We start from the raw sequence: 15,000 nt of genomic DNA, 5'->3' as shown, positions 1-15,000 counted from the left end.
ATAAAATCCTGTACAATCGTACTGTTTGTGTTCTAAGGGCTAGGACAAACATTATCTTATATAGAAACAGGTGAGGGTTGGTAACAGGAAGAGCATCTTACCATAGGAAATCTATCTCAAATTTTGTCTGCCCATACAAGCACAAAAAAGTAGACTTTTGTCAGTTTCTATTTACTAAATTCCCTCGCAAGGTATTTATCAACCTGGGGAAATATTATAAGCCATCTAATGAGCTGCAAACTTTTCAAACATGATTGCACTTGTATCATTGTCGTCATTTTAACATCCACTTTTCTGTGCTCTCATGGGTCTCACAAAATTTACTGAGTTAGATTTTTCTACAACCCAACGTCCTTCCTGTTGCCAACCCACACCCATTTCCAAGCAAAATACTATTTCTTCACAACCAAACACGTTTCCATAGAAAACTGGAAATGAAGGATACTGATTGTATGACACTGATGCTCTTTTACAGCTATGAGATGTCATCAAGACAAAAAGACACCAACACACACACACACACAATACACACACCCCATGCACACACACATGCATGAAGGGCTTCTCTTGGTTTTCATCAACCAAATTCACTCATAGGTCTCTGGTTGGCCTAGGGCTATAATAGAAGATACTTGTGCACAAGATAATACACAATATGACTGAACCCAAAAACCATGTAGTTAGGAAGCAATATATATTTCTAAAGCATTCCTTTGGTTCAATGGTAGAATGCCTGTCATATCTACAGGAAATGTAGGTTCAAGATCAATGGCAACCTTTAATTTTTTCTGTTCAGAAAGGTTTTTAACCAAACTTTTACATGCTATTATTTATAGCTTTATCTACTTGAAAATCTGTAGTTAAAAAAGATGAATTATTCTATGTTATTGTGAAGTTTCTAAATCCTTATGATGTAAACAATATATACATAACAGCATTTTAGTTCACTTGAAGTATTGTATAGAGAAGTAGAAAATGAAAGAAGAGAGAAATAACGAAAGCTTCCGACAATGCTGAAAGTTTTACAAAAAACCCTTTATATTTCAGATACAAAGACCTATCATCAAGAGAAAGCAGACAAAAATATGTTTTTACATAGATTTAATTATTTTAAATTGCTCGTCATTTGGAGAGTTGCTGCTGCTGCTAACCCAAACTCTGAGCAGTTTAAAATAATGAAATCTATGTAAATACACATAACTGACTGCATCCTTCTGAAGATGGGCTTTTGCATCCAAAATATATGGGTTTTTTTTGTAAACCTTTCTGCGTTATTAGAAGCTTTCCTTATTTCATTGTTTTTCATCATCAATACATATATAAGAAAGATGACAAAGGAATAAATTATTAAGGCCCTGAACTATGAGTCCACTGCATCTTGTAACAGAAACACCTATAAGCTAATGAAGTTCAATATATACAAGGGGGTACCCAAAAGAAACTGGAATTTTGCAATATTATTTTATTCATTTAGTTTTACATGTTTACACTTTTATTGCCTTCAAAGTATTCTCTATTTGTCCAGATGTGTTTTCCACTATTTGAAGCAGTGCTGGAACTCTTGTGAAGAGAGGCCTTTCAAGGCCTTCATGGTTTTTTCTTCACCTCTTCCACATCTGAAAATTCCAGAGCACCAACTTTCACCACCTGTGATGACCTTCAAAAAAAGGTCCAGATCAACTTTTAGCTGTTCTTTCAGTTCGTGACATGCGTTCAGTCATGACTGCTGTTGATCTTCCATGAGGAAGTGAGGCACAAATTTTGCTCTAACTCTTTTCATTCACAATTCCTCACTCAAAATTTGTTAGCAGGAGCTCCAGGACACAACAGTCATATCAAGTTTTTCAATGACAGTCCTCCAAGATCAGTTCATGAATTTTCATGATGTTTTCATTCATTCGGGAGGTAGACAGTCATCCTGAAAGAGGTTGGTCTTCAAGCGACAAGTGACAATTCCAAAAGCATGGAAACCACTTGTAAACTTGTGTTTTGCTCACAGCAGCATCCTTGTAAGCTGTTTGAAGTATGACAACTGTTTCAGTTGCCATTTTCCTTAGCAGAAAAAAGAATTTCATGGAAGCACACTGTTCCTTCATTTCAACCATTGTAATATCAACAAACAGGGGAGAGGTACTGCAAAACAAAGACGAAGCACATGGCAGTATGACCATCCGACAATGCTGGTTGGCAGACTGATGCCTGAGGGTCGCATCAAGTGGCTACTTGTAGTTCAGGAAGCCTGAACTATAATGGAAAGCCTAAACCACAGAAAATATTTTGGGTTACTTTTGGGTACCTACCTCATATATATATATATATATATATATATATATATATATATATATATATATAAAACAAAGTAAAGTTGTAAGGAATCGTATGAATGAAAATATATATGAAAAAAGGTATGAAAATGCAATAACTTTTAGAGATGTTTATTGACTTGACTGGTTTCACTTTTTTAGAAAAAGATTGTCAAAAGTAAAATGTAAAGCTTTGTATAAGCTTTCTGTTAAGTACTGGTTATCACAAAAGTATTAAAGCACAGTCAAACATTCTTTGATTATGATAAGAAAATGTTAAAAACAGTTTACAAGAAAGTATTCAGAACGGGACTACAATAAGTATTATGAGTTCATAAAAATCATGTTTGTTTGGTATTTGTTGTGTCGACGCCCCCAAGTGAAGAAGTAAGATCGCCCAAGACATATAAATAGAGGCAGTCTGGTTTCGGTAGGAGTTGAGTAGCTCTTGGGTAGCAGTCGAGCAGAGATCATCCAAAGGTGCTAGATAGCAGTAGCTTGAGACATAACAGTACTATATATATGTATATATATATATATATATATATATATATGTATACACATCCCAAAAATTGGAGAGGAATAACTGACCTGTCTGTCTGACATTTTCAGTCTTGTGCTTAGCTAAGGAATGTTTGCTATTTTAAGAGACAGTGTGGGAGGTTGGAGTGGGGAGGAAGAGCAATGTGGAATCAAAAGGATTTTTTGTTTCTGGACTAGTCTGTCAGGGTTCAGTGGTTTTTGGGACTGGTCTTAAAGGTCAGAATGGTGTGAGTGTGTATATACATGTGCTTGTGTTTGTGTGTGGGGGCCATTTTTGATTGGTCCCAGAATTATTGTGGTGTGTGTATATGGGTCTGTGTGTGTTTTTTCTTTTGAGTGTGTGTGTGTGTGTGTGTGTGTGTGTGTGTGTGTGTGTGTGTGTGATTTTTTACTGGGGAACGGGTGTATTGTGTTTGTGTGTGTATATATGCATGTGTGTGTATCTGTGTATGTGTGAGTGTGATTTGTAATTGTCAGGGTGGTGTATGTAGGTGTGTGCATGTATGTGTTTACGTATGTGTGTGTGAGTGTTGGTTATGGTTGCTAGAATCGTATTGCAAGTGTATATATGTATGTGTTTTTTCATGCAATGTGTGTGGGTTTGTGCACAAGTGTAGGGATATTGTGTTTGTGCATGTATGTATACGTATGTGTGTGTGTTTGCATGGGAGGTTTGCATTGTATTTTGTACATCTGTATGTGTTTCTGTGTGTGTTTGTTGTGAGTGTGTACCTGGGGGGTGGGGTATATGTTAGAGTATGTTGAGTTGTGGTCTGTATTTTTGAATAAGATTATTTTTCCTATTTATTCGTGTTTGGTCAATGGTGTTGTCTGGGCATTGGTATAGTGGAAAAACAAGGAATTTGAGGAACTTGTTTTGTGCACAGAGATCTAAGTTACCACTAAGTGGTATCTGTCTTGTGGTGGGGTCCCTCAATTGTTGGCAGTGGACTGTCATCCTTTCTTTGAGGGTTAGTCTTGTTTGCCATATGTAATCTTTGTGGTACCCTTCACACCTTTTGGCATAAAGTAAATTCTTTGATGCACAGATGGAGTTATTTTTTACGACAAAAGTGTGTCCCGACTGGAATTTGTATATTGTTCCTTCAATGAGGTGAATGCAACTCCTGCAGTTGGAACGACCACATTTTTTGACGGTGGGTGCATTGGTGAGTAGGTTTTTTAGGGATTTAGGTTGTCTCTTGCTTTTTATTATTTTATGGGTTTCAAGTACTTTTTTTAGAGGGATGTTCTTGTATATAATTGTGTAAGCTTCTGCATTTCTTGGATTGTGTGTTGAGAGATACAGGAGAATATTTAATGTACCGTGAGTGTGTTTCGGTTTTCGTAAGTCTTGGGCATCTATTGTCTTGGCCCATTCTATTGAATTGTCAACTAATGATGCTGGGTAATGTCTTTTGAGAATTGCCTTTAGTTCTTGGAGTCTTTTATTTCGCGTTCTATAATTTGAGACAATTGTACAGATTCTTCTCGCTAAGTTGAAGATGTTTGTCTTCGTGTGATTTGGGTGATTGGAGGTGAACAGAAGGTATTGTTTGGAATCAGTTGGTTTGTAGTGGATATCAGTTTCAATGTTGGTGCCTTTTTTTATAATAAGAATGTCAAGAAAAGGACTATATTCCATTGTAAATTGAATATGGTTGTTGACACTGTTTGAAGTCATTGAGTTGGTTGAGTGTTTGGGACCATAGGATGAGGCAATCATCCAAGTAGCATTTCCAATTCTCCAACAGGTATTTGTGGAAAGACAGGCCACACACTCAACCAACTCAGTGATTTCAAAAATATAAATTCACAACACATCATTCATATATATATATATATATATATATATATATATATATATATATATATACATATATATGAAAGAAGGTTTGAAAATGCAATAACTTTTAGAGATGTTAATTGACTTGACCGGTTTCACTTTTTTTAGAAAAAGAGATGAGAGTCCAGTCAGGTATCAACTATAGCTAAAGTTAATACCTAACTGGACTCGCGTCTCTTTTTCTCATAAGGATAAATATGAATCTCCTAGATTCTGTTCTGCTATTTCCTTTCACAAGTTCTTTGTAAAAATTTTGTTCATACTTCTTGCACTGAAGAGTACATTGGTATATAATTAATTAATTTTATTAATTTAATTTAATTCTTTTCAACCATGAATTTGCATGATTTTTATATCACTGTACGAAGCGATCGTCTGCATGAATTAAAATTCTCTTATATATTTTAACAACTTCTCTTCTCCATTTTTAACTAAATGGTTGAGTTTTATGGGATTTCTTTCCATAAATTCACAACACATCATATACAAGTATTATTTTCATATTTGCAAATTTACGCCTGTAAACTACCAGCAAAATATGAAGAATCAATATCAGAAATATTTTTTGGAAACCTCCAAATTAAAGGATGAATCTAAATTCAACCTTTTTACACCTATATATATATATATGTATATAATGCTATGCAGTAGGAATCCACTGTATGATACCTTGAGCAAGTATTTTCTGCTATAGCCCTGGGCTAACCAAGGCCTTGTGGGTGGATTTGGTGGACGGAAACTGAAAGAAGCCTATTGTATGTGTGTATATTTACGTGTGTGTGTCTTTGTCCCCCACCACTGTTTGACAACTGCTGTTAGTGTGTCATTTGACTGCAGCTATGTTAGTGTATTGCCTTGAAGGGTTTCTTCTGTGTTGAAAACAAATTGACCCCAGGACTTTTTTATTTTTAAGGCTGGTACTTATTCTATCAGACTCTTTGCTGAACTGGTAAGTTATAGGGATAACTTACCAGTTCAGCAAAGAGTCTGATAGAATAAGTACCAGCCTTAAAAATAAAAAAGTCCTGGGGTCAATTTGTTTTCAACACAGAAGAAACCCTTCAAGGCAATACACTAACATAGCTGCAGTCAAATGACTGGAACAAAATCAAAGATAAAAAGTGTGTGTGTGTGTGTGTGTGTGTGTGTGTGTGTGTGTGTGTGTGTGTGTGTGTGTGTGTGTTAATTGAGCACAAAGCAGATAATCCATGTTAGGGGTCAAACCCTACAATTGTGTTATAGTTGTGACAATCTACTCCTTTTCCTTTCATTTTAATTTTGCTTTTCAGATAAGGGCTACATGAGCCAATGTGTCCATTTTTAATACATTAATGTGTGCTTTGAAGGACAGTTGGCTGTAATTTCTAAAGCAGGTTTACAACCTGCTGTATAAGTTACTTCACTGCAGCTACCCCACTAGTTTGTGTGAATGAGACCTGTATATAAATATATGAAGTTAAAAGAAAAAGAATCTTGGGATACTGTAAAGTAAATCTCTTTGTAATGAATGGTGTATCCATATTAAATAGGTTCATACAAAGAAAACATTTGACAACCCAAACATGTCATAATACAACATAAAACTCTAACAGCATTTCAATGGTGTTACTCATGCACAAGAAACTTATTAAGGCTCCTGAGTTCTTTAACAATTCATACACACACACATATATACACCTACATACATGGATGGATATATATATATATATATATATATATATATATATATATATATACACACACAATATGCACAGATGCAGCATGGAATTTTGTCAGTGAACAGGTCGTGGTGTCAAAGCGACAAGAATATCTTGGCAAATTAAATTTAAATGTTGAAACGAATCTAATGGTTTATATATATATATATATATATATATATATATATATATATATATATATATATATATATCATCATATAACATGTTTTCCATGCTAACATGGTTAGACAAGTGAGTAAATATATATAATCTTTTATTCCTTTATTCTTTTACTTGTTTCAGTCATTTGACTGCAGCCATGCTGGAGTACTACCTTGAAGGGATTTCATTGAATAAATTGACCCCAGGACCATTTTTTTTCTACAGCTTAGTACTTATTCTATCAGTCTGTTTTGACGAACTGCTAAGATATGGGCGACATAAGCACACCAACAGCAGTTATCAAGTGGTGATAGGGAGACAGACAGACAGACAGACAGACAGACGTATATATATATATATATATATATATGATGGGCTTTTTTCAGTTTTCATCTACCAAATCCACTCACAAGGCTTTGGTTGGCCAAAGGCCATAGTAGAAGACACTTGCCCAGGGTGCAACACAGTGGGACTGAACCCAGAGCCATGTGGTTGGGAAGCGAGCTTCTTACCACACAGCCATGTTATATATATAATATGTACGTATAAATATGTATGTGTGTGTGCATGTGTGACTGGTAGTTCCAGATTTTAAATTTTCTCAGGTGAGCAGCTAAAAATAACTTCAGACTTTCTTTTTAACAGTGATGGTGGGGACATGACAGTGAGATTGAGGTGTGTAGTTACATGTCAATCTTGATCAAAACATGGACAGTGGTGGGTGGGTGAAGAATCTCAGAGTTCAATCAGTGGTGAGGGCAGTAAATAGAATTAAAAATCTTTTGAAGTTTTTTCTAATTAATTTTCACCTTTTGTTTATATTATTTAACCCTGGGTTAACCTTCATTGAGCAGGTTGTACAATCAAAGTCATTCCCATCATGAAAGGAAGGTGGTTTTTATTCCACTTTTTTTTCAGTCACCTTTCTCTATGACTCATTACATGTAAGATCAGTGCTTTCTTAAAGGAAGTACATGGCACTCTGGGCAGTTGTCTGGGAGCTCCATGGGCTTAGGGATCTTGGGGGACCAATTGTATACTGAGATATAATCTAGGTTGTGTATGTAGGGACCCCCTCCCCCAGTGCTCTGCTTTGTCTGGGGACAGTCTATAATACTGTTAAGATGGTCCTAAGAATGATGGGACAGAAATGACAGCATTAGAAGGACTCACTTACTTGGGAGTGGGACCCACTGAAGTTTGTTTTCATATATTGAGATAAATCTGTGTAAGGAGAGGAAGATTGAAACTTTTGGCCTGGATAAGTGCAAACTTCAGGGTTCACTGCTTGAGAGTAAGGGAAGGAACACATCCACTTGTTGAGTTGGGACAATCAGAAATATTTACACATTTCTTGTGATAACTTTAGGAGAGAGCCATTTTGATAATAATCAGCTGATGCCATTAAGCAGAAGCATCTAATAACAATAACTGGTTGATAATACTGATTTCTAATTTTGACACAAGGCCAGCAAATTTGGAGGAGTGGAGTTAGTCAATTATTTCAAACCCCAAAAGGATGAAAGACAAAGCTGATCTCAGCAGAATTTGGAGTTAGAACCTAAAGATGGAGAAAATGCTTAGCAGCATCTTATCCAGCATGCTAACAATTCTGCCAGCTCACTGCCTTAAACTGGTTGATAATATTAACTTTGATTACAATAAGCAACTTCCACAATGTGTGTGTGTGTGTGTGAGAGAGAGGACGCACAGCCTAGTGGTTAGGGTGTTGCATTCACAATCGTGAGATTGTGGTTTCAATTCATTCCTAGACTGGGTGATGCATTGTGTTCTTGAACAAAACATTTAATCTCATATTGCTCTGCAATCACTTTGACACCTGACACACTGTGCACCTATACAGGAAAACGATGATTTGGTGGAGTGAGTGAGCTAATTAATGTACAACACATTCTTTTGATCACAATAAAGAAATCATTTGTGCAAGTCATTCAGAAAAAATGCTGAACACTCATATATTGTCTTCAATGGGAGAATCTATCATGTATAAATATATATATTGGCAGAAGCTATAGAGTGACTCAAGAACTGAGTTTCATGCATCAACACATCAAATTCAGTAAGTGCCAATGCACTTAATAATACAAAAATATATATACTCATGTTTTGAGTTCTTTTTGCATCGCCAAACATTATTTATAGGTTTGGTTTAACAAATGAAAGAAAAAGAACTCAATACATGAAGTTGAGAGTAAGTATATATTTTATTTATTAGTTGTGGGGTTACATAAGTGGCACAAAGGCCTTACAGTTCAAGCCAACAGAACTCTAGCTTCAGTTATTTATTCATATTGTTTTGAACTAATCATGCATTATTTCATAGCTTCAAGATTTCAATGATGTGGTTATTTATTCTTAGGATGACATTGTAGGGTAGGTGTGAGAGGCCAGTTCTAGCCAATTTGAACATAAAACAAGTAGAATATGTGATGGGAATGGTTGAAGAAAAAAAAAAAACGGCGGTGCATCAGCATGGCCGCAGCTTTAAGATGAAACTATAGAAAAAAAAAATATTCGTGAGTGTGTCTCTGTTGATACTACTCCCCACTCTGATGAGGGGCCTTGTCCTGTAAGTTATCTGGTGACATTGTTGGTCTTGGCACCATTTAAGAAGTACCCAGTTAGCTCTGTAAAGTGGTTGGTATTAGGAAGGGCATCCAACTGTAGAAACCAAGGCAAAGAAGACAACAGGGCTGAGCACAGTCTTCTGACTTGCCAGTTTCATCTTGAACTGTTCAACTCAAGCCAGCATGGAAAATGGATGTTAAATAATGACGATGATGATGATGATGATATATATATATATATATATATATATATATATTAGTGAGTGGACAAATGAAAGAAAAAGTCAATCAACAAATTTAGTAGGAGTTTTGAACCAAATCAAAATGTTTTAAATAATTACACACACACACACACACACACATATATACATATACATATGTATATATATATATATATATATATATATATATACACCTGTGTTGGTGGCACGTAAAAAACACCCACTACACTCTTGGAGTGGTTGGTGTTAGGAAGAGCATCCAGCTGTAGAAATGCTGCCAAATCAGATTGGAACCTGGTGCAGCTCCCCAGCTTACCAGTTTTCAGTCAAACCATCCAACCCATGCCAGCATAGAAAATGGAAGTTAAATGATGACACACACACACACAATACATACCATGTATGTATGTATATACGGAGTATATAGACTGTTACATGGAAGCTAAATAGAGTAGACTTACAAATATTTGATCTCTATTAATCCACCAACCACCATCATCACCACAACCACCACTGTCATTACAATTACTACCATTATGACCACCACCACTACTCCTAATACAACCTGATTCTTTCCCTTCTATTTTCTTCATCAAGGAATAATAAATCCTGCCAGAACAGGTGAGATAATCTCTGTTATGCTAATGTCATCCACAATCACTAAATCATTAAGCAGCCAGCCAGCCAAGCAGCCTGCCATTCCAAGGTCAACAGGGAGATAGGAGAGGAGAGAGGAAATTGGCATAGTCCTATGACTTAGAAAGGGGATCTGATTGCCATATTAAAGGCGAAGGGGTCTGGTTGCTATGGTAAAGGTAAAAGAATAGTAACAAGAATTACTATGTCTACAAACCCCTCTGCTTCTTTTATTCTGTTTTGCCAAATGTAAATAAATCACATTGTGCAGCACCTTTGGCAAGTGTCTTCCAATATAGCCCCAGGCTGACCAATGCCTTGTGATAAATCTAGTAGACAGAAACTATGCGAAAGCCTATCTGTCTGTGCTTTGCAACTACATGGTTCAAGATTCAGTCCCACTGTATGGCACCTTGGGCAAGTGTCTTCTACTATAGCTTTGGGCTGACTAAAGCCTTGTGAGTGGATTTAGTAGATGGAAACTGAAAGAAGGCCATCATATATTTATCTCTGAGTGTGTGTGTGTTTGTACCCCACCACCACCTGACAACCAATGCTGGTGTGTTTACATCCCCATAGCTTAGTGGTTCAGCATAAGAGACTGATAGAATAAGTACTAGGCTTAAAAAAAAATAAATCCTGCAGTTAATTTGTTCAACTAAAAATCCTTCAAGGTTTTTCATTCAATTGACTAAAACATGTAAAAAATATCTGTGTTTGTGTGTGTGTATATATGGAGGTACATAGCTTAGTGATTAGGGTGTTAGACTCATGATCAAAAGATTGTGGTTTCAATTCCTGGACTGGGCAATGCATTGTGTTCTTGAGCAAAACACTTCATTTCACTTTACTCCAGTCCACTGTCAAACAGTGTATATATTACCCCATCCACTGGGATCATATATACACACCACAAAATCTGGAACTAGCCTTACAAGTCTATATGACTCGAGAAAGGGCTTTATGCATTTATATATACTTCATCTTTAACTTGTTTCAATCATTAGATTACATCACCTTGTGGAGAATTTTTAACTGAATGTATCAACCCTACTACTTATTTTTTTTTAAGCCAGGTGCTTACTCTACCAGTGGTAGGGGGACAAACAGACAGACAGACAGGCACGCACACACACACACACACACACACACATATGTATATACACATATACACGATGGGCTTCTTTCAGTTTCTGTCTACCAAATTCACTCACAAGCTTTGGTCAGCTTGAACTTATAGCACAAGACACTTCCCCAAGGTGCCATGCAGTGGAACTGAAACTGGAATCATGTGGTTGGGAAGCAAGTTTCTTACCACACAACCATGTAAGAAATCCATCTATATATATGTGTGTATGTGTTTGTCATCTACCAACTGCTTGACAACAGGTCCACATAACTTAGTGGTTTGGCAAATACGACTGACAGAATAAGTACCAGACTTTAAAAAATAAGTACTGGGTTCAGTTTGTTCAACTACTTTCAAGTTGTCCCAACATGGTTGTAGTCCAATGACTGAAACAAGTAAAAGATAAACGATAAAACACGCACACTCACAGACAGTTGTACAAACAATTGATTTTCTTTTTTTCCTGTTTAATCACATACCTACTTATATACTGACATTACACATCACAGAAGTTATAATGCTATAGTGTTGTCACTCACAAATGCAATAAGCAGGTGGTTAGTGTGTATGTCTTTGAATTGTAGTGTACATCTGTGTGTCTATGTGCTATAGTGTACAATTGTATGTGTGTATATGCACGTATTTACAAGCATATGCAGGTGAAACATACATAATTGCATGAGCAGTTTTCTTTTGTATGTGTGTGTATCATGTGCTTGAAGTGCAGGAACATGTGATTGCATGTACATAACTATGTGTAAATGTATGTGCAGATGCTTGCAGGGACAGATGATTACATATATGTAGTTTCTTCTAAGTATATATGCATGTGTATATATATGTACATGCATACACCTATATGTGTCTATAACAGAAAACCTATTAAGTACATATCTATATTCTACTGATGACAAAAGGTAAAAGTACAAACATTGTCCCAGTTTACCTCTCTCTCTCTCTCTCTCTCTCTCTCTCTCTCTCTCGTAAGCACTGAGCTAATGAGGTAGTTCAACATGGTAGCTCACACTACTAGAAATAGCAGTTAAATCTTCCTCATCTTAAAGAAAAAAAAAAAAAGAAATGTTCGGTAATGTGGTGATTGGGTTCTCCTGCAGAGAAGGAAAAAGACTGGATTGTCATGGTTGGAATGCCTTTGATCATAGGCTTGCTTGATCAGATTTGACCTGGTGTTAAACAACAACCATTGACCCTGCCTCCACAAACACACATCTGCTGACACACATGCACACACACAGACACACACAATCATCAACATCATCATCCAATGTATAGCCTTCAAGGGTCACTAACATCATACATTTCTAAGATTTGGGGTTAAGAGTTTGTGAGGTGTCATTCTGCAGCAGACAACTTAATTTCAGGTGAATGGAATGGATCAATGTAAAATAAAAGGTCTTATCCAAGGTTCTATCTATCCAAGGTTCATGCTACTTGGTCCAGTAACTGAACCTGCAACCTCACAATCATGAATCAAACATCCTAACCACTTGTCCACAAGCCATTACACATAAATACACATAAGTATGTATCTATATATAAATGTACTGGTACAAACATACACATATATATACATACATACATATACATTCATACACACAAACACATGTACAAACAGAAAGTTACATACAAATGCACATACATGCATAATCCTACTCCTACACAGACACACACACAGACATATATATATATATATATATATATATATATATATATATATATATTTCTGTTAGAAGAAACTACATATATGTAATCATCGTCTATTTATTTGTTATTATTATTGTTATTGTTGTTGTAATAAAGTATTTCCAACGGATCAATTTTGAGCTCTATTTAAAGTTGATATATATATACTAGTACACAAACACACGCATATACATACATACGTACATATATATATACACACAAAGATACATGCAATTTTAAATGACAGAACAGAGACAAAATAAGTATATGACACTCTTACACACACACACACACACACACACACACACACACACACACACACACAGTGTTGATAATAATGTCACACTCAACATTACCTCTTCCCAGTAATATCCATACTGGGTGTAGAAGCAGCGCCAATCATTGTAACTGCTGTAGCTATAATTATAGTTGTCATGGTATAAAATATTCCATTCTGATGTCATTCTAACAAAATATATTTTTTCTTTGTTTTTGTATTATTTTTCTCCAAGCTTTGGTTAGCTTGGTTTTTTTTTTTTTTGATTTGTGGTGTAACTAGCTATATGTATGCGTATATGATGTATTACAGATCCAATACTAAGAAAACTATCAGATGATGCCTCACAAGGAGTAACCACTTTTACTACCAAGTGTTAAATAGAAACTAATCTAACTGCATCATATAGACTAATATCATGAAAATGAGGTCTTTCAGATGGAGGATGGGGGAAGAGAGGCTGGGAGAGAGCATATTAAAAAAAAAAAATCATTAATAATAATAACAACAACAACAAATAAAAAAAAGACTATAATGATGGATTTAGTTACTGAATTGATCCGATCTCATTAACAACAAAAAATAAGAAAGTAAAAAAATAATAATATATGGAAAATACAGAAGCGAAGACATTTAAAAATAAGAAAATTTTTTTTTTTTTGAATTAGAAAAAAAATGAAAGAAAATATATTTATTTTTTAAATCTAGAAAATATTATATAGACAAAGTAAAAGAAATTAGTAAAAATGAAAAATAAAAAATATTAATAAAAAAGTAAAAAAAGAAAAACTTCTTTTCAAAAAAAATAGGGAAAAGTAAAAAAAAATATAGAGTGAAGAGAAAAAATTTTTAAATTAATGGAGTGAAAAATGATGAGAGAGAGAGAGAAGAAAGAGGAGGAGGGAGTTGAGATGGGGAGTTAAGAGGGAGTTGGGGATAGTTTTACGGGAGTTAAGAGGTAGAAGGATAGTAAAGAAAAAGAGGCACTTCAGAAATGAAATATTTATTTATGAATTTTAAGTTTAGGTTTCAGTCAAGGTTAATTAGTTGTGAAACAGATTAGTAGTTAATTAGGTGATTTTATTTAATTTTTATTAGTTTCTTATATAGTTTATGTTGTTTTAGTTTGTTATTTAGTTAAGTTGCTTTGTATTAAGCTGGGTGTGTGTATATGTATGTGTGTGTCTCTCCATATGCATTTATATATATCTACATATGTATGAATGCATATAATATACACATACACATGTGCATATATATATATATATATATATATATATATACACACACACATATATGACAACACATGTATGTATATACATACACACACCTACAAACACAAATGCTGTCACACAAAGAATAACTGTTTTTACAACCAAGCGTTAAACAGAAATTTATCTACAAACTGCATCATATAGACTAATGCCTAAACATATATAAATGCACACATAAACACACAAACATATGTATATATACACTGACACACAAGTGCAAGTATGGTTGTGCAGTTAGCAAGTTATCTTTGCAATAATATGGTTTCTGGTTCAATCCCACCGTGCACCACTTTGGACAAATGTCTTCTACTATAAGCTCAGGTCAACCAAAGTCTTGTGAAAGAAATTTGGTAAATGAAATGTATGGAAACCTATTGGAAGGACCATTCCTGTTCTTTGGAGGTTGAGGATTAATCTACCATTCAGTTTAGCTCTGGTACAAGTCTTTGATTAACATGACGCTATGATAGAAACTTGTCAAAGGAATTGTGGAAACGAAACCGAAACCACTTGGTTGCAAAACCATCTTGTTTATTGCATAACCATAACTGCACTTATGTATCTGGGTAGATATACCTGTGTGTGCGTGTATATGCATATATGTGTACATATGAGTTTGT

The 15,000-nt window shown here is 35.2% G+C and overlaps 1 protein-coding gene across 4 annotated transcripts in view; it reads right to left on the bottom strand.

The window, feature by feature from the left end:
* Positions 1–15,000, bottom strand: part of LOC106870296 (unconventional myosin-VI) — a 180,409-nt gene that overhangs the window by 105,743 nt on the left and 59,666 nt on the right. The window contains exon 1 of one of the 4 annotated variants that reach the window (XM_089338912.1): positions 13,186–13,506. The exons of the other annotated variants lie outside the window; for them this stretch is intronic. Coding sequence (XP_089195038.1) covers positions 13,186–13,293 — 108 coding nt within the window. The 5' untranslated portion in view covers positions 13,294–13,506. Of the gene's footprint in view, positions 1–13,185; positions 13,507–15,000 lie in introns of those variants that run through there. 4 annotated transcript variants of the gene reach the window in all.

This window comes from Octopus bimaculoides, chromosome 21, assembly GCF_046866305.1.
Source record: "Octopus bimaculoides isolate indiv1 chromosome 21, ASM4686630v1, whole genome shotgun sequence".
Taxonomy (NCBI): domain Eukaryota; kingdom Metazoa; phylum Mollusca; class Cephalopoda; order Octopoda; family Octopodidae; genus Octopus; species Octopus bimaculoides.
Note: the sequence above shows the minus strand (reverse complement) of the source record. Positions and strands in the feature narration are given on the sequence as shown.